The 20,057-nt window shown below is 33.8% G+C and overlaps 1 protein-coding gene across 2 annotated transcripts in view; it reads right to left on the bottom strand.

The window, feature by feature from the left end:
• The window catches only part of Bap170 (Brahma associated protein 170kD), a 105,493-nt gene that overhangs the window by 42,722 nt on the left and 42,714 nt on the right, over window positions 1–20,057 (bottom strand). For both annotated transcript variants that reach the window (XM_089088265.1, XM_089088266.1), the window contains exons 5-6: window positions 17,518–17,695; window positions 12,171–12,967 (exon numbers count right to left, since the gene is read on the bottom strand). In XM_089088265.1, coding sequence (XP_088944391.1) covers window positions 12,171–12,967; window positions 17,518–17,695 — 975 coding nt within the window. The remainder of the gene's footprint in view (window positions 1–12,170; window positions 12,968–17,517; window positions 17,696–20,057) is intronic.

The raw sequence follows: 20,057 nt of genomic DNA, 5'->3' as shown, positions 1-20,057 counted from the left end.
TTAGGCGTTTGTTTCCTGAAACTTCTAGTTTGGGATGAATAGTTTGCTATTTCAGGCTTTTCTGAGCTAAGGTTTCCTAGTATTTCGTAGGTGAATGTTGTCTGAAACTTATGATTTGGGATATGTAAATTGCTATTTCGGGCTTTAGTAAGCTAGATTTCTTAGTCTTTCGTTGGTGTGTGTCGTCTGAAACCTATGATTTGGGATGGGTGGATTGCTATTTTTGACTTTTCTGAGCTGGATTTCTTAGCCATTCATAGGTGTGTGTTGTCTGAAACCCATGATTTGGGATGCTTAATTTGCTATTTTTGACTTTTCAGTGATAGGTTTTTTAACTATTCATAGGGATGTACGGTCAGGAAATTATGATGTGGGATTTGTAACTTGCTTTTCTAGCTTTTCGGAGCTAGGATTCATAGTCCCTTATAGTTGTTTGTTGTTTTAAACCTATAGTTTGAGGTGAGTAGTTTGCTATTTCAGGCTTTTCTGAGCTAAGATTTCTTAGTATTCCGTAGGTGTGTGTTGTCTGAAACTTACGATTTGAGGTGTGCAATTTGCTATTTCCGACTTTTCATAGCCATATTTCTTAGTCTTTCGTAGGTGTGTGTTGTCTGAAACCTATGATTTGGGTTGTGTGGCTTGCTATTTTTTGACTTTTCTGAGCTGGATTTCGTAGCCTTTCGTAGGGGTGTGTTGACTGAAACCTATGATTGGGATGAGTGGTTTGCTATTTTTGACTTTTCTGAGCTAGATTTCTTAGCCTTTCATAGGTGTGTGCTGTCAGAAAATAATGATTTGGGATTTGTAGTTTGCTTTTTTGGACTTTTCAGAGCTAGGATTCTTAGTCCCTCATAGGTGTTTGTTGTATGAAACCTACAGTTTGGGATGAGTAGTTGGCTATTTCAGGATTTTCTGAGCTAAGGTTTCTTAATATTTCGTAGGTGTGTGTTTTCTGAAACTTATGATTTGAGTTGTGTAATTTGCTATTTCAGAAATGATCAATTCTATTTCCCCAAAGTAATATATAAAAAAGTCTCCACTTCAGTTCAGATTTTTCTCAAACAGATGAAAAAATTTAAAAAACTGTTCCAATTTTTCAAAGAAGATAGAAAAGTTCAAGTTCTCTCCTGAATTTTACCAAAGAACACAATTCAATTCTAATTTCTCCAGAGAAAATAAAAAGCTTCTACTTCAGTTTTAAGTTCACCAAGACATAAAAAATTTAAAGTTTAGTTCAAATTTTTCCCTAGAAGTTAGGAAAAGTTATACTATGATTTGGGATTATTTTCCATGAAGATAAAAAGTTTCACTTTAATTCAAAATTTTCTTAAATTGAGTTCCGACTTTTCTCAAAGAGATGAAAAAATTTAAAATACTGTTCCAAATTATTCATAGAAGATAGAAAAGTTCAAGTTCTCTTTTGAATTTTACCAAAGGACACAATTCAATTCTAATTTCTCTTGAGAAAATAAGAATCTTCCACTTCTGTTTTAAGTTCACCAAGACATAAAAAATTTAAAGTTCACTTCTAAATTTTTCCGTAGAAGATAGGAAAAGTTATTCTAAATTTTCTTAAATTCAATTCCGACCTTTCTCAAAGAGATGAAAAAATTTAAAGTTCTGTTCCAAATATTTTCCCGGAAGAAGAAAAGTTCAACTTCGATTCTGAATTTTCTCAATGAAAATGAAATAAGTTGTGGATCAAATTTATTTTCCCAAAATAATATAAAAATTTCCACTTCAGTTCAGATTTTTTTCTCAAAGAGATGAAGAAATTTAAAGTTCTGTTCCAAATTTTTCGTAGAAGATAGGAAAAGTTATACTTTGATCGTGAATATTCAAGTTCTATTCTGAATTTTACCAAAGAACACAATTCAATTCTTATTTCCCCAATAAAAAATTTTAAGTTCAGTTCTAAATTTTTCCGTAGAAGATAGGAAAAGTTATATTATGATTGTGATTATTTTCTATGAAGATAAAAAGTTTCACTTTAATTATAAATTTTCTTAAATTCACTTCCGACTTTTCTCAAAGAGATGAAAAAATTTAAAATTCTGTTCCAAATTTTTGTTGTCCAAAATTTTGTTGTCTGAAACTTCTAGTTTAGGATGAGTAGTTGACTATTTCAGGCTTTTATGAGCTAAGGTTTCTTAGTATTTCGTAGGTGAATGTTGTCTGAAACTTATGATTTGGGATATGTAAATTACTATTTCGGGCTTTTCTAAGCTAGATTTCTTAGTCTTTCGTTTGTGTATGTTGTCTAAAATATATGATTTGAGATGTATGGGTTGCTATTTTTTGACTTTTCTGAGCTGGATTTCTTAGCCTTTCATAGGTGTGTGTTTCCATGTTTAACATTTCTCCATGTTTAAGTTAGGTTAGGTTAACTTATCATGAGCGCTCATGATAAGTTAACCTAACCTAACCTAACTTAAACATAGAGAAATGTTTCTAATATTTATTAATATTTATTTATACCTAACCTAACCTAGCCTATTGTTTTTGGTGGTTAGATGAATGAAATGAATTAAAGAAAAATTAAAAATAAAGTGAAACTTTTTATCTTCATGGTAAATAATCACAATCATAGTATAGCCATTCCTATCTTCTATGGAAAAATTTGGAATTGAACTTTAAATTTTTTATGTCTTTGAGAAATTAGTAACTGAAATGAAAGCTTATTCATTTTCAGTGGTGAATTTCAGAATTGAGCTAACTTTTTTTTCTCTTCTCTAAGAAAATTCAGAAGAGAACTTGTACATTTGCAGCTATTCAATAAAACTCAGAATTAAAGTGGAGCCAGAATTAAAGTGGAGCTCCATATCTTCATGAAGAATATTCACAATCAAAGTATAAGTTTTCCTATCTTCTATGAAAAATTTGGAACAGAACTTTAAATTTTTTCATCTCTTTGAGAAAAGTCGGAACTGAATTTAAGAAAATTTATAATTAAAGTAAACTTTTTATCTTCATAGAAAATAATCACAATCATAATATAACTTTTCCTATCTTCTACGGAAAAATTTAGAACTGAACTTTAAATTGTTTATTGGGGAAATTAGAATTGAATTGTGTTCTTTGGTAAAATTCAGAATAGAACTTGAATATTCATGATCAAAAAGTATAACTTTTCCTATCTTCTATGAAAAATTTGGAACAGAACTTTAAATTTCTTCATCTCTTTGAGAAAAAAATCTGAACTGAAGTGGAAATTTTTATATTATTTTGGGAAAATAGATTTGATCCACAACTTATTTCATTTTCATTGAGAAAATTCAGAATCGAAGTTGAACTTTTCTTCTTCCGGGAAAATATTTGGAACAGAACTTTAAATTTTTTCATCTCTTTGAGATATGACTTTTTTATAACTTTTCCTATCTTCTACGGAAAAATTTAGAAGTGAACTTTTAATTTTTTATGTCTTGGTGAACTTGAAACTGAAGTGGAAGATTCTTATTTTCTCTAGAGAAATTAGAATTGAATCGTGTTCTTTGGTAAAATTCAACAGAGAACTTGCACTTTTCACTCTTCTTTGAATAATTTGGAACAGTATTTTAAATTTTTTCATCTCTTTAAGAAAATTCAGAACTGAATTTAAGAAAATTTAGAATTAAAGTGAAACTTTTTATCTTCATGGAAAATAATCCCAAATCATAGTATAACTTTTCCTAACTTCTAGGGAAAAATTTGAACTAAACTTTAAATTTTTTATGTCTTGGTGAACTTAAAACAGAAGTGAAAGCTTTTTATTTTCTCTGGAGAAATTAGAATTGAATTGTGTTCTTTGGTAAAATTCAGAAGAGAACTTGAACTTTTCTATCTTCTTTGAAAAATTGGAACAGTATTTTAAATTTTTTCATCTCTTTGAGAAAAATCTGAACTGAAGTGGAAAATTTTTATATTTTTTGGGGAAATAGAATTGATCATGTCGGAAATAGCAAATTACACACCTTAAATCATAAGTTTCAGACAACACACCTACGAAATACTAAGAAACCTTAGCTCAGAAAAGACTGAAATAGCCAACTACTCATCCCAAACTGTAGGTTTCAGACAACAAACACCTATGGGGGACTAGGAATCTTAGCTCTGAAAAGCCCAAAAAGCAAACTACAAATCCCAAATCATAATTTTCTGACAGCACACCTATGAAAGGCTAAGAAATCTAGCTCAGAAAAGTCAAAAATAGCAAACCACTCATTCCCAAATCATAGGTTTCAGTCAACACACCCCTACGAAAGGCTACGAAATCCAGCTCAGAAAAGTCAAAAGATAGCAAGCCACATATCCCAAATCATAGATTTCAGACAACACACACCTACGAAAGACTAAGAAATCTGGCCATGAAAAGTCGGAAATAGCAAATTACACACCTCAAATCGTAAGTTTCAGACAACACACACCTACGGAATACTAAGAAACCTTAGCTCAGAAAAGCCTGAAATAGCAAACTACTCATCCCCAACTATAGGTTTCAGACAACAAACACCTATGAGGGACTAAGAATCCCAGCTCTGAAAAGTCCAAAAAGCAAACTACAAATCCCAAATCATAATTTTATGACAACACACACCTATGAAAGGCTAAGAAACCTAGCTCAGAAAAGTCAAAAATAGCAAATTAACCATCCCAAATCATAGGTTTCAGTCAACACACACCTATGAATGGCTAAGAAATCCAGCTCAGAAAAGTCAAAAATAGCAATCCACCCATCCCAAATCATTGGTTTCAGACAACACAAACCAACGAAAGACTAAGAAATCTAGCTTAGAAAAGCCCGAAATAGTAATTTACATATCCCAAATCATAAGTTTCAGACAACTTTCACCTACGAAATACTAGGAAACCTTATCTCGGAAAAGCCTGAAATAGCAAACTATTCATCCCAAACTAGAAGTTTCAGACAACAAACGCCCAAGAGAGATTAAGAATCCTAGCTCGGAAAAGTCCAAAAAGCAAACTACACATCCCAAATCATAATTTTCTGACAATACACACCTATGAAAGGCTAGGAAATCTAGCTCAGAAAAGTCGAAAATAGCAACCACTCATCCCAAATCATAGGTTTCAGTCAACACACCTATGAAAGGCTAAGAAATCCAGCTCAGAAAAGTAAAAAAATAGCAACCCACACATCCCAAATCATAGGTTTCAGACACCACACACCAACGAAAGACTAAGAAATCTAGCTTAGAAAAGCCCGAAATAGTAATTTACATATCCCAAATCATAAGTTTCAGACAACACACACCTACGAAAGGCTAAGAAACCTAGCTAATAAAAGCCTGAAATAGCAAACTACTCATCCCAAACTCTAGGTTTCAGACAACAAATACCTATGATGGAACAAGAAACCTAGCTCTGAAAAGTCCTAATAGAAAACTACACATCCCAAATCATAATTTTCTGACAACACACACCTATGAAAGGCTAAGAAATCTAGCTCAGAAAAGCCGGAAATAGCAAACTAAGCATCTCAAATCATAGGTTTCAGACAACACTCTCCTATGAATGGCTAAGAAATCCAGCTCAGAAAAGTCAAAAATAGCAATCCACCCATCCCAAATCATAGGTTTCAGACAACAGATATCAAAGAAAGACTAATAAATCTAGCTTAGAAAAGCCCGAAATAGTAATTTACATATCCCAAATCATAAGTTGCAGACAACATTCACCAACGAAATACTAAGAAACCTAGCTCATAAAAGCCTGAAATATCCAACTATTCATCCCAAACTATAGGTTTCAGACAACAAACACCTATGAGGGACTAAGAATCCTAGCTCTGAAAAGTCCAAAAAGCAAACTACAAATCCCAAATCATAATTTTCTGACAGCACACACCTATGAAAGGCTAAGAAACCTAGCTCAGAAAAGTCAAAAAATAGCAAGCCACACATCCCAAATCATAGGATTCAGACACCACACACCTACGAAAGACTAAGAAATCTGGTTATGAAAAGTCGGAAATAGCAAATTACACACCTCAAATCATAAGTTTCAGACAACACATACCTATGAAATACTAAAAAACCTTAGCTCAGAAAAGCCTGAAATAGCAAACTACTCATCCCAAACTATAGGTTTCAGACAACAAACAGCCATGAGGGACTAAGAATCCTACCTCTGAAAAGTCCAAAAAGCAAACTATAAATCCCAAATCATAATTTTCTGACAGCACACACCTATGAAAGGCTAAGAAATCTAGCTAAGAAAAGTCAAAAATAGCAAATTAAACATCCCAAATCATAGGTTTCAGACAACACACACCTATGAAAGGCTAAGAAATCCAGCTCAGAAAAGTAAAAAAATAACAACACACACATCCCAAATCATAGGTTTCAGACACCACACACCTACGAATGACTAAGAAATCTGGTTATGAAAAGTCGGAAATAGCAAATTACACACCTCAAATCATAAGTTTCTGACAACACATACCTATGAAATACTAAGAAATCTTAGGTCAGAAAAGCCTGAAATAGCAAACTACTCATCCCAAACTATATGTTTCAGACAACAAACAGCTATGAGGGACTAAGAATCCTAGCTCTGAAAAGTCCAAAAAGCAAACTATAAATCCCAAATCATAATTTTCTGACAGCACACACCTATGAAAGGCTAAGAAACCTAGCTCAGAAAAGTCAAAAATAGCAAATTAACCATCCCAAATCACATGTTTCAGACGAAACACACCTAGGAAAAGCTAAGAAATCCAGCTCAGAAAAGTCCAAAATAGCAATCCACACATCCCAAATCATAGGTTTCTAGACAACACACACCAACGAAAGACTAAGACATCTAGCTTAGAAAAGCCCGAAATAGTAATTTACATATCCCAAATCATAAGTTTCAGACAAAATTCACCTACGAAATACTAGGAAACCTTAGCTCAGAAAAGCCTGAAATAGCAAACTATTCATCCCAAACTAGAAGTTTCAGACAACAAACGTCAATGAGAAACTATGAATCCTAGCTCTGAGAAGTCCGAAAAGCAAACTATACATTCAAAATCATAATTTTCTGACAACATACACCTATGAAAGGTTAATAAATTAGCTCAGAAAAGTCAAAAATAGCAAACCACTCATCCCAAATCATAGGTTTCAGTCAACACACACCTATGAAAGGCTAAGAAATCCAGCTCAGAAAAGTAAAAAAATAGCAACACCCACATCCCAAATCATAGGTTTCAGACAACACACCAACGAAAGACTAAGAAATCTAGCTTAGAAAAGCCCAAAATAGTAATTTACATATCCGAATCATGAGTTTCAGTCAACACACACCAACGAAAGGCTAAGAAACCTAGCTCATAAAAGCTTGAAATAGCAAACTACTCATCCCAAACTATAGGTTTCAGACAACAAACACCTATGAGGGACTAGAATCCTAGCGCTGAAAAGTCCAAATAGCAAACTACACATCCCAAATCATAATTTTCTGACAACACATACCCATAAGAGGCTAAGAAACATAGCTAATAAAAGCCGGAAATAACAAATTAACTATCCCAAATCATAAGTTTCAGACAACACACACCTATGAACGACTAAGAAATCCAGCTCAAAAAAGTCAAAAATAGGAATCCACCCATCCCAAGTCATAGGTTTCAGACAACACACACCAACGAAAGACTGAGAAATCTAGCTCATAAAAGCCCGAAATAGTAATTTACATATCCCAAATCATAGGTTTCAGACAACACACACCAACGAAAGACTAAGAAATCTAGCTCAGAAAAGTCAAAAATAGCAAACCACACATCCCAAATCATAGTTTACTTACAACACACACCTATGAAAGGCTAAGAAATACAGCTCAGAAAAGTCAAAAAATAGAAAACCACATATCCCAAATCATAGATTTCAGACACCACACCCCAACGAAATACTGAGAAATCTATCTCTGAAATGCATAACTAGCAAACTACGCATCACAAATCAGAATCTTCTGACAACAGACACCTACGAAAGGGTATGAGCTCCAGCTCTAAAAAGTCAAAAATAGCAACCCACATATCCCAAATCAAAGGTTTCAGACAACACATACCTATGAAAGACTAAGAAATCCAACTCAGAAAAGTCAAAAAAAGCAACCCATACACCCCAAATCATAGGTTTCAGACAACACACATCAACGAAAAACGGGGCCCGGGGAGGGCGTTTGAGGGTCCGAGGGGGCCCTTGAGGGCTGGGTGGTCCTTTGGGAGCTTGGGGGACCTTTGAGGACCGGGGGCTTCCTTCGGGGTTGGGGTAGGGGGATCGGAACCCTTTGGGGTTGGGGTAGAGGACCTAACAATACTGTTCAAATGGAACTTGTGTATTATAACGATCACAGAGTTTCACCCTCAAATTCTCTTCTAAAATCATCTATTAAATCATCTTTTAAAATGTCTCTAACTGTTTCGCCGAAATAATTCCATAAAATGTCTAAGACGCTTTCGCCCAAATAATCCCTAAACGTAATTTCAGCGTGTTCCTTTGTTTTTGGCATGTCTGCGCTGTCACATTTCAAATTACTACGAAGCCTTATTCCCGTGCTAAAACAATTCATCTCTAAGATCGAAACATTCACCCGGAAACAATTCTCTTGGTAGAACTCCAAAGATATTAATAGACGTTCGCTCGGAAACAATTCTCTTTAGAAGAAAAAAATTAATTTCCCTTTCGTTAATCAGTAATTCCCCTTAGATACAAGAAATTAGTTCCTCTTTCGTGTCAAATTAATCAATGATGACATCATCTGTCACGTGTGATCTAAACTTCGCCCCGGAAACAATTCTGGTCGAACTCCAAAGACATTAATAGACATTCGCTTGGAAACAATTCTCTTTAGAAACAACTAAATAATTCCCTTCCGATAATCGATAATTCTCCTTAGCAACAACAAACTAATTCCTCTTTCGTGTCAAATCAATCAATCATGACATCATCTGTCACGTGTGATTTAAACTTTGCCCCGGAAACATTCTCTTTGGAAATGCATCAAAGACATTAATTAACTTGACGTCATCTGTCAGACATTAATTAACTTCCTCGGAAACAATTCTGACAGGTGATATTAGACTCAATAATCCATGAAAGTGAGAAAAATATTGTTTTTCCATTATCACAGACAAAAACCATAAAAGAGACATTAAAGTGAGAAAGTTCCTGTTTTTTCATTCTCACTGACAAAAACCATAAAAACATCCATCAAAGTGAGAAAGTTCCTTTTTTTTCATTCTCACTGACAAAAACCATCTCCCTAATGACTCTATGCCCATATTTGGTGCCCCGTCCGCGCTGGTACCCCCCTCTCTACTGTCCTGGATGAAGGCATTCGTGATTCTGTGAATCATAGGTGTTGACTAGGCAGCTTGAAAAACGAATTCAAGAACTTGAAAGTAACTGTCTCATATGCATCTTTGGTATTCACTGGGCAGGCAGGATTGATTTTTCAACGCCTTTATCCGGGAAAAGTCGCCTAAAATCATCTCCAAAACGCATAACAGGAACATTAGATATTACTTCCTACCAGGTTTTGTTAAGATCCTTCAACCACTTGTGGTAAATATTTGGATGACAAGAATTCAGGACCACCTCACCTCACATAGGTAGGATAAGGTGTGAGATCCTAAAAAGTAGAAACAGGACACTTAGTCTTACTTTTTACCTAAGTTTGATTAACATTCAACAACAAATTCAGGCAGATTTCATGATGACAAGAATTAAAGGTCTCTGCCCCCCCCCCCTCCCTCACACATTGATATTGGTACACACCTCCAAGCAGCATAGCTAAGACTCTTATTTTCATGCAGTTTCGCTGAAATCCAATAGCCCATTCTCCTAGATATCCTAATGCCAAAAATTTATCCCCTTCCCTCTCCTCCTAGAAAGGCAGATTTGGTTTGCATCCCCAAAACGTATAAATGTTGTGTTAGTTCTTACTTCCATTAAGTTTCTTTCAGATATGACAAGGCACTTGGGTCAATGTCCCGATGACAGTAATTTAAAGATTTCATTGCCTTATACAAGTCAGATTGGTTAGGACCTACCCAAAACCCAAAACTTAAAGTTGGCAAATTTCGTTTAGATCTTGAAAACTGTTCTATCAGATCTAATGATGACAGAAATTTGGACCCCCCCTACCCCCCCCCCCCCCACACACACAAAGGTTACAATTAGCAAGGATACTCTTTAGAAGCAGCTACAATACTTGTGTTTATTTTCAATTTCCTATTTGGTTGGGATACAATAACCCTACTGATAGCCTAGATCACCTAGCGAAAAAAATTCACGCATCTTTCCTTTTCCCTCTACAGCAAAGGTTCTATCAAGTTTACATCCACAACATACATAAATAAGACACCAGTTCTTAATTTCTAAGCACTTTGGTCGAGGTATGATAATTTTTTATACTAAATGTCCTAATGACATTGATTAAGGACTCCCCCCCCCCCCCAAATCATGGACTATATCTGGAGACCCAAGGAGCAAAACTGGGACGCTTAATCTTAATCCCATAAAATTGTCTTCTTTCTACATCAGGAAGACTGGTAGATGTCCTGATGACCAGTATTTAGAAGTCAACCCCCCCCCCATTTCCTCAGCATGTATTTCATTGGGTTAAAACAGCAAAGACACAACTAGGGCACTAGTTTCTATTTCCTATCATGTTTTTTTTAGAATGCCTTTTGATAGATGAGCAAAGGAAAAGACCTTGGATCCCCCACCCCATCTATGAGTAGGACCGCAGCCAAAACTTGTTTCAGTGTGCTTCTTAGGGGAAGCCATATATGCTTACATCATTTCATCAAATTCCATCAGAATCTAAATTTCATTAAAAAAACGGAAATTTATGATGGCCAGATTTATTTGTCTAGAAGTGACAAGAATCCTTGAAGAGATAAAGGAAAGATTCTTCAAAAAAAAATTTTTCTCTGTTTCATGATCACTGCGCCAAAAGAAAAACTTCGAAGTTCCATCTCTTACTGTTAATAGCCTATAGACTGATGATTATAATGGTGCTGAAGAAGGTTACTTTTGAGTTCGTTTGCTGTCTGACAGTACTTAGTAGGCTAAGAAAAACTATTTCTTTTTCAAAACAACTACAAAGCATATTGAAAAGCTCTTTTGCTTAGAGGAGCTCTTTTCCTCCATTTCTACATCTCTTATCAATATTCAGCTAGAGACTTGAAAAAAAAAAAAATCAGAAATCGAGATTTTAAAATTGATTTTAAAGAAGAATTTCCCTAGAAACCTAGAAGAGAAACACAATTTTACATCCAAGCACTCGAATAGACAGCTTCATGTCCAATATGAGTCTGATACTAAATGACCCCAAAAAAGTTTAATTTTGGTTATAGGACAGTTTTTCACTTTCCTTGTTGTTTGTATTATTAAAAAAAAAAAAAATGTTTCCTTTTTTTTTGGAAAACTACTGAAAATTTTGCCAACTTTGAGGAAATTTTCTTCTGCGTTCCATAATCTCCATACTGAGAAAAACATTCAAATACTGAGAAAAACATTTCTCCATACTGAGAAAAAAAATTTCCATCTCTTACACCTACTGAGCTACAGACCACAGATGAAAGAATGAGCAAAAGTAATATGCTCATTATATAGTACTCTGTCAATCCCCTTTTTCTAGACGGGTAAGAAATACATTATCATTATAATGTCGCTCTGCAGCAGAATTAGCTGTCCATAAAAATTTGTACCCAGCACGAATGTATCCAGCACAGTTTTAATAACTTTCTTTGTTCAAAACGTGAATTAGAAAGTGATTAAGATTTGCCTAATACATCTTTATCAACTGGTCATATTTATGTACTAATATTTTCCTCATAGGAAGACTGCCTAAGATAACTTTACAAGCTATACCATAAAATGGAATCGCTGTGTTCAGTTGGGCAATTATTTTTACAGAGTTTCCCCCAGTTAGATGGTTGCACCAAAAGTATTCCAAAAGTTTAAAAAAATTTGTCCGCCATGCTCATGCCCCTGGTTTTGCTAGTAGGGGACCTTTCTGATCGATTTTTTCTTCTTTTTGGGGGGAGGGGGCTTCCCTATCTCCCCCCCCTCTATGTTCAGGTGAATAGTTGAAACCTTAATATTTGGATATTTACTTCTTGTATCTTCTTCTAAAACTGTAAACCTACATATATAATAATCTAAATACAGTACCTTTTGATCTAAAGCTGATTGCAAAATTATTTCATTCTCTTGAGTTTGGCATAATTTAGACAGAATCTCTAATGATCCTAAAATAATAGCTCGGTCTTGACTCAAAAGCCCCTTGGAAATTGTTCCAAGAAGCATAGCTGAGACTTGAGAAGTAACAGGGTCTTCCAAATGGAATTCACTTGCAATGTTGCCAAATGCTTCACAAGCAAGAGCTTTTAACTCAGAGCGATCCGAATGAATACATAACAATAAGAATCGAACACACGTCAAATTTTTGGCTAAAATTGGCTGATTTGCCTCCTCAAATGTCAGATTTCTGATGATATGAAGCACTTGAAGAACACGAAATCCATAAAAATCCCTTTTTCCGCAATTCCTAGCACTAAATAAAGCAATATCACTTTCACTTAATTGCAAATCATCATTTTGTTTCACAGGAACGTTTTCCTTGTGGTTACATTCCTCTCCCATTAGAGATTTAGGTTTTTCGGCATCAACAAATTCTATTTTGTCTTTAAATTGGTCTACTTGTTGTTCTTTACACTTTGGTTGAGATTCAGCAGTTTCGTTGGGTAAATTTGGAATAATCACTGGATGAAACAAATCAACAGATTCACCTATTTCTTCCTCTTCTTCAACTATAGGAGTTTCAATGTCCGGCGGACCGACACGCTCATGAATTCGCTCCGATGATAATTCTAAGAAGTCTTTATCACTAATTGAATATTTCCAAAAATTTGAAATTCTAACACAATGAGTTGTTTTATACACTTGAGACATCAGTTCCCGGGTTTGATCTGAAAAAGTGATCAAGGATTTTAACACATTGCAGAACTAATTTAGAGGGATCTATTAGGGGATTGCTAGAAGGCAACAACCCTTTTTTTCATATTTCACAATCACACATCTTTACAAAATTAAACTTATGTTTTTTTCTTCAAAATTTGGCCTTTCAGACATTGTTTTCTATTATTTATATACAAAAGGAAAAGATTAGCCTACATTTTTCTATCGTTTTAGAAGAGAATCCTTCAGGGTTAATTTGGCCAAGTGCATAAGGCAGAGAGTTGAGAAAATTCAAAAAGAAAGGTTTGCTTCCGGTTTCCATTAAGAAGTGCACTGATTATCTGGTGAAAATAACTTCCATGCATTTGGTGTCTGTTTATATGTTTTGAGTATGATCAATTTTCTTCAAAGTATTTCTCACCCAAATTGTGATTATTCTAAGCCTGTTCAGTGTATTTCAGTCTAATTTTTTTCTAATTGTCCAATCTAAAATTTTTACACAATATATTTCCAACTATATAAAGCTAAGGCTTAATCAAATGCTTTGACACTAAATAAAAAGAAAGTGTAAAAAAGTGCACTTGGTGAGATTGGTTTCATAACAGTTGGTAGTACTAATAACAAACTTTACTAACGAAATTTCCAGTGGAAAGTTTCACAAAAAAGATCAAGACTAAAATGGGAGTTTCTTCATGTAAATTTTGGCATTGACATTTTTTTCTCTTTTAAATAGACTTGTAAAGGTTCTTTGGGCATACAAGGGTGCTGAAAAAGTAGGCATCTCTATAAGAACAAAATTTCGCTTACAAAAATTAAAAATTACGAAAAAAAAACGACATATATAAAGCTCGCATGTTTAACACTGAGTCAGGAACTTTATTAGATTATTCAGTCTAATCAAAAGAGTGAAAAGAGTGTAAATAAATTATGTCCATCTAGTGCAGTGGGCCCTGTAAGAGAAAGGGAAAAATTAATATGTTCACTGCTCCAACTTAAGATTTCTTTGAGAACGCTTAGCATTGCAACATATTTCTTCTTCCTCTGATAAGTTTCTTAATTGAATCTCAATAGAATGCGTCCTAACTTAATCCAAAACAGAACATTGTTATCAACGTTACGTAGCTAAACATCTCTCATTGGAAGGTAGTCGGCCAGTCCAGAGCCAATATAAAAAAAAACAGTAATAAAGAATATTCGCCAGAAAGTACAAATGCGAAATAAAAGGAAAATAGTTAGACAAGTTTAACAGTTAAAGAAAAATGCGAAAAGAAAGAACTACTTTCCTTACTGATAAGAACCTAAATTTGAGTGAGTGCATTTCCTAACATAATTGCCCAGTCCCAAGGAAAAACAGCCAAAAGGCAACACAATATTCATGGATAGCCAAGCGTAGAGCTGCTCGGGTTAACATTATATGGGAAACATGTTAACATATATATATATTAACTAATACATTAAGGATGTAACTGAATATTACAAAGCTATAACACCTTGCCATTTTGGCGAGAATATGAGATCAATAAGGACAAAACAAAAATCGAAACAATATACCAGCCCTATAGATATACTAATTTATGGTAAATTCAAACAGCATGTATTTTGGCGAGCTCTTCCCACTTTTCTTCCATGCCACCAGCAAAGGTTTCCTAAGATATTTGAAGCAGGCAAAACCAGCTATTTAGGTCTGCTGGATTGCTTTCTTTTTTATTATTACAGGATTGATTGGTGTTGTATTTTTAATGCTATCCAGAGGCAGACTAAGGCCTAGGCAACCTAGGTCCGAAAATTAGGTTTTTAATTTTTATAGTTAATTTTTATTTAACAGAAAAATGTGATATTCGTAACTATTTTGCATTAGAAGCACTGACGTGTCCTCTTTACAAAGATATAAACTACACAGTCAAAGATTGTCTACAATAAAATGGGTGCTGTCATCCCCCTGAATATATACTTACCCAAACAGTCCTTTTAAAACTTAAATTAAACGATTTAACTGAGTCATAGTTTTGTAAAGTGAGTGCTCCAATGCATAATATTTTCCTGATTTTTACAAATAAAATTTGGGTTCTTATTATTCGTCAGCAAATGCATACAAATTTATGTTAGTTTTATAAGTATGTACATCAGTTTCCCGTACCATCCTCATATACAATATAAAATACCACAAATTGGGATTTTTTGTGATTATGATATTGTGTGTTACTGTGACATTGTGTGATATTCTTGCTAGATGTGTGGTTGCTGTTTGCCTGCTGAAGTGGTTTGAGGTAAATTTGAATATAAGGATGATTCCATAAAAAATGGTCCCCCGATTTTATACTGTATTTCTTATTCGTGAGTTGGAATTAAACAATTTTTTTCTGAGTCTCATTTATTGTAATTAAATCATTATATATATATATATATATATATATATATATATATATATATATATATATATATATATATATATATATATATATATATATATATATACACACACACACACACACACACACACATATATATATATATATATATATATATATATATATATATATATATATATATATATATATATATATATATATATATATATATATATATATATATATATATATATATATATATATATATATATATATATATATATATATATATATATATATATATATATATATATATATATATATATATATATATATATATATATATATATATATATATATATATATATATATATATATATATATATATATATATATATATATATATATATATATATATATATATATATATATATATATATATATATATATATATATATATATATATATATATATATATATATATATATATATATATATATATATATATATATATATATATATATATATATATATATATATATATATATATATATATAATAATTATACCCTTCATTCCAAACAATTTATACGACCTTCATTTAGCTCCAACATTTATTGATGCATAGGACAAAACTGTTCATGACTTTCGAATAAAAGAATAAGGAATAGCACTGAATTCATCCCTGATTGCTTTCTTGAGTGTAGCAATGGTTCCCAGGCCTCCTGTCGACACTGTCCTTGAGATAGCCCCAAAAAATGCTGAATACTGAATCTGAAAGGCTAAGGTATACCATATTAGGTGTCCACTCAGAATAAGGTTTAAATAGCCCTGTTAAACACAATATACAATTTACTTGAGCCCCAATTGAGGTTAAATTGTTACTACAGACATTGTTTCTATCATTTCCTATTATACAAGGGTGATCAGTGACTGAATAAAGGAGATACCGCTACAATTCAATGTGAGGACTTTTTATCCTTTCCTTTTTTCCTATCTGTGTAACTCAGTAAAAAAAAAAAAAAAAAAAAAAAAAAAAAAAAAATCAATCCGATCCAAATCGGATTGATCATTGGTAATTATTAAATACTTGAAATTACAGTGGATGAGCAGGAGTATCATCACATTTTTTTTAAACTTTGTCTCATGGCTGACAAAAATAGTCTGCACTCAGTCATGACATTTCGCTTTATTCAAATATGACATTTGATTTCTATGTATTTTTATTTGATGGATTGTTAACGTCTGGACACTCACTGAAAATAAACTAGGACAAAAATAGTTGAAGCCTCAGTGCACCTACAGTTAAAACTAGAAGAACTCCCAAACAAGGGCTAGACAAGGAACATAGGCAGGCTTGCTTAGCTTTTCTTAGTTTCTGCTTAATTATCTACAATACACATGATTACCCATCCCCGTATTAGCTGAAACAACCCAAATAACCATGAATAACATCACTGACTACGCACACTTTGGTTCCAACAAGGGTAGAAAAGTCAGCTACACAAGGGCGTCAGTTGCCTGTGATCATCCTACAGTTTCCTACAGAGGTTTGATTAGTCCCAAAACCCTTGAAATGCATAACTAGGACACTAGCTGCGATCTCTCAAGTTCAGCAGTGATTTAGCATTAGATGTCCTCAAAACCAGAATTTAGAGACTCATTCAAGCGTAGGGGTCGCACCATGTCTGAAAAAAGCGAGGGTGGAGACTCACTCTCCAACAAACTTTCTTGAAATCTGATGACCCATTATGGTTGATGTACTAATTGCAGAAGTTCAAGCCCCATCCTATTTATTCTTCACAGAGCCCAAATTGGGCTCGGTCATTGAAACAGCAAAGTAGAACACTAGCTTTCCATCAAGTGCCCCCCCCCCTGCTATCCCTTCTAGAGGTGAAATATTGACACAGATCCAGCAACTAGGACAATAAACTTTCAAGCCCTGCGAAATTTGGTTGCGATCCAACGTCGGCTTCTTCTATGTCTGCTGATAACAGCAATGTAGAGACAATCCTGTCCTCCCCCCATGGAGGTGAATTTAGGCCTAGAGTCCCAAGAAGCACTATTAGCACACTAGCTCTTACTTTCTATTAAGGTTGGTTAGGATCTAATAAAATTGCCTGGAAGATGTTGTGATGACAAATCAGGCATACAAAGGAGTTAGCCTAACACCAAATAATAAAAGAAAGATAAAAAAAAATTAATAGTAAACTACCTTCAGTAAACACTCCAGCATGGGCAAGAAGGGAATCAACCATCCGCGGGTTGACTTCTAAATTGATTCCTTGACCCTTTTCAGATGACATCACATGACAAACATTAAGTGCAAACTCTTGTTCGTTTGACATGGGTGACAAGAGTGATAAAAGCAACTTTTCACAGTCATCCTTTCCCTAAAATCGAATTAAAGAAATGGTTAAAATCAGGCCGTCCTCACATGATTGCATCAGAGAATAACCAAAATAAGGAAGTTTTTACTTAAGTGCTAAATATTACTGTTCAGAATACACACTACTAAGAATTTCTGAAAGCACCTATATCCGAACTTTTACAACACATGTTAAAATACACAAAATACAGGTTAAAAACACGTCTTTTCAGATCACAGGGCCCCTAAATGCATGTATGACCCCCCCCCCCCCTTGCTTGTCGTTTTGGATGTGTGCATTTATGTTTGATGTTACATAACAAAAATAAAGATTTTTACCAACTGCCAAACTTGATTTTTTTTTTTTTTTTTTTTTTTTTTTTTTTTTTTTTTTAACAAATGGGTCACAAAAGACAACATACAGATCTCCATATAATGCTAACAAAACAAAACTGCATATAATACTAACAATATCAAATTAGGTCCCGACGCATATTAGCGTGTTTGGGATGACCCAAAAAAAGGAACACTTCAACTACTTATACACTAATACACTTCCTCGGGGAAATAATACTCTCTGACTCCTCCTCTCCTCCCCCACCCCTACTAAATAATTAATCAACATTCTAAGGACAATACATTTTTTTACAGGGATCTTAAAGGAATTCAACACTCGTACTCTATGATTCATAATGCTTCCTTTCATATACCGACTATCACCTCAGTCAACATACAAGAAAATTTTTTCTCTTATAACATTCACAAACATATACTCACTCCCATATCAATCTCCTTATCCGTGTCTACAATACTGATTAAAACAAATACATCGCAAAGAAGCACGAAATTCCTCAAGAACCTTCTTACCTTTTACTTCCGCCGGAAGCCTGTTCCATACTTCAGGACCAATTTACCTAATAGAAAATTTAGATCTGGTAGTAACTGGAACCGGTGTTCTAACTAATTCAACATTTCTAGTTTCATAACTATGATCCCTTTCATTATAAATTTCCGAAAAACATGCTGGTAATAAATTAGAAAAAAAATTATACATAGACAGATTTACGTAAGATTTAACCAAACCAAAAAATAGTAAAATTTTTAATTGGTAATACCTCGATCTAACCGAATTCTGGGACAAGTCATTACTCAAAACTCTTACAGCTTTATTTTGTAACACACGGAGCGGATACAAATGGCTAGTGAACGTCGACGACCAAACTGTAACACAGTACAGCAAATATGAATGAATAAGAGAAAAATATAACATTCTAATAACCTTTTTGGGGAAAAAATTTTTCAGGTTCCGCAGAGTTCCAACATTTTTGGCTAATTTAGTACTAATTTAGTACTTTGGCTAATTTAAAACTTAGGCATTCATCTACCATTACACCAAGATACCTTACAGTACTTGTACGTTTTATGCTTCCATTTACTAACTCAATTTCTTCAATCCATGGATAGTAATTTGCACTTCTGCCATATAAAATGAACATTGTTTTCTTCTGATTAACAAGTACTTTGTTCACTCGCATCCACCTCTCGATTATGACCATTCCTTGTTTCATGCCATTTTTCAAATCCGCTTCTGTTTTCGCAGCCATTGTAAATTGGAAGTATTGCTCGCACCGGACCATTACTGTACCTTGGAGTTGACAGTTGTTTGAGGCATCCATTTAGATCATTAATGTAAACAAGAAATAATAGGAGACCCAACACAGACCCCTGTGGCACACCGCACTTTACTACCATCTCTTCCGACAGAACTGTGCCCAGTCGTACTCTTTGCCTTCAAGAAACGAAACAATCAATTTCGGAATTTTAAAAAGAATTTCAGTATTTTCAAGCTAAGCCAAAAAAATCTTATCATCAACACAATCAAAAGCCTTCATAATATCTAGAAAAATAGAACCCACCCTTAACCCTGAAGTTAGGAAATCGAATGCAGTCAAAAATAATAAAGCATGCTCTGTAGACATATTTTTTCTAAAACCAAATTGACTTGAATGAAAAAAACATCTTTTTTCAAAATAATCCATCCGTCGTCTATAAATCAATTTCTCAAAAATACGAGAAATCACTGGAAGTAGAGATATCGGACAGTAGTTGTTCATATCTTCCTTATCACCTCCTTTATACAGAGGAATAACCATAGCACTTGTCAAGCAATTAGGGTACACTCCAAATTCAAAACATTGATTAAAAAGGTACAACAGATGACTAGATATAATTGGGTAAATTTTTTGAACTATTTGAAAGGTTATAAAGTCAATTCCAGCTGCCGATTTTTCATACTTTTTAGGATATCTTCAAGTTCACGCGATCTCACTGGTTGAAGATAAATGGTTGTATCACTTGCTTCAGGAAGAAAATTCTGGTATGTACCA

This window comes from Artemia sp. Qi Xiang Cuo, chromosome 4 (genome assembly GCF_049724085.1).
Source record: "Artemia sp. Qi Xiang Cuo chromosome 4, ASM4972408v1, whole genome shotgun sequence".
NCBI lineage: Eukaryota > Metazoa > Arthropoda > Branchiopoda > Anostraca > Artemiidae > Artemia > Artemia sp. Qi Xiang Cuo.
The sequence above is the reverse complement of the archived record's forward strand: the minus strand, read 5'-3'. Positions and strand labels throughout refer to the sequence as shown.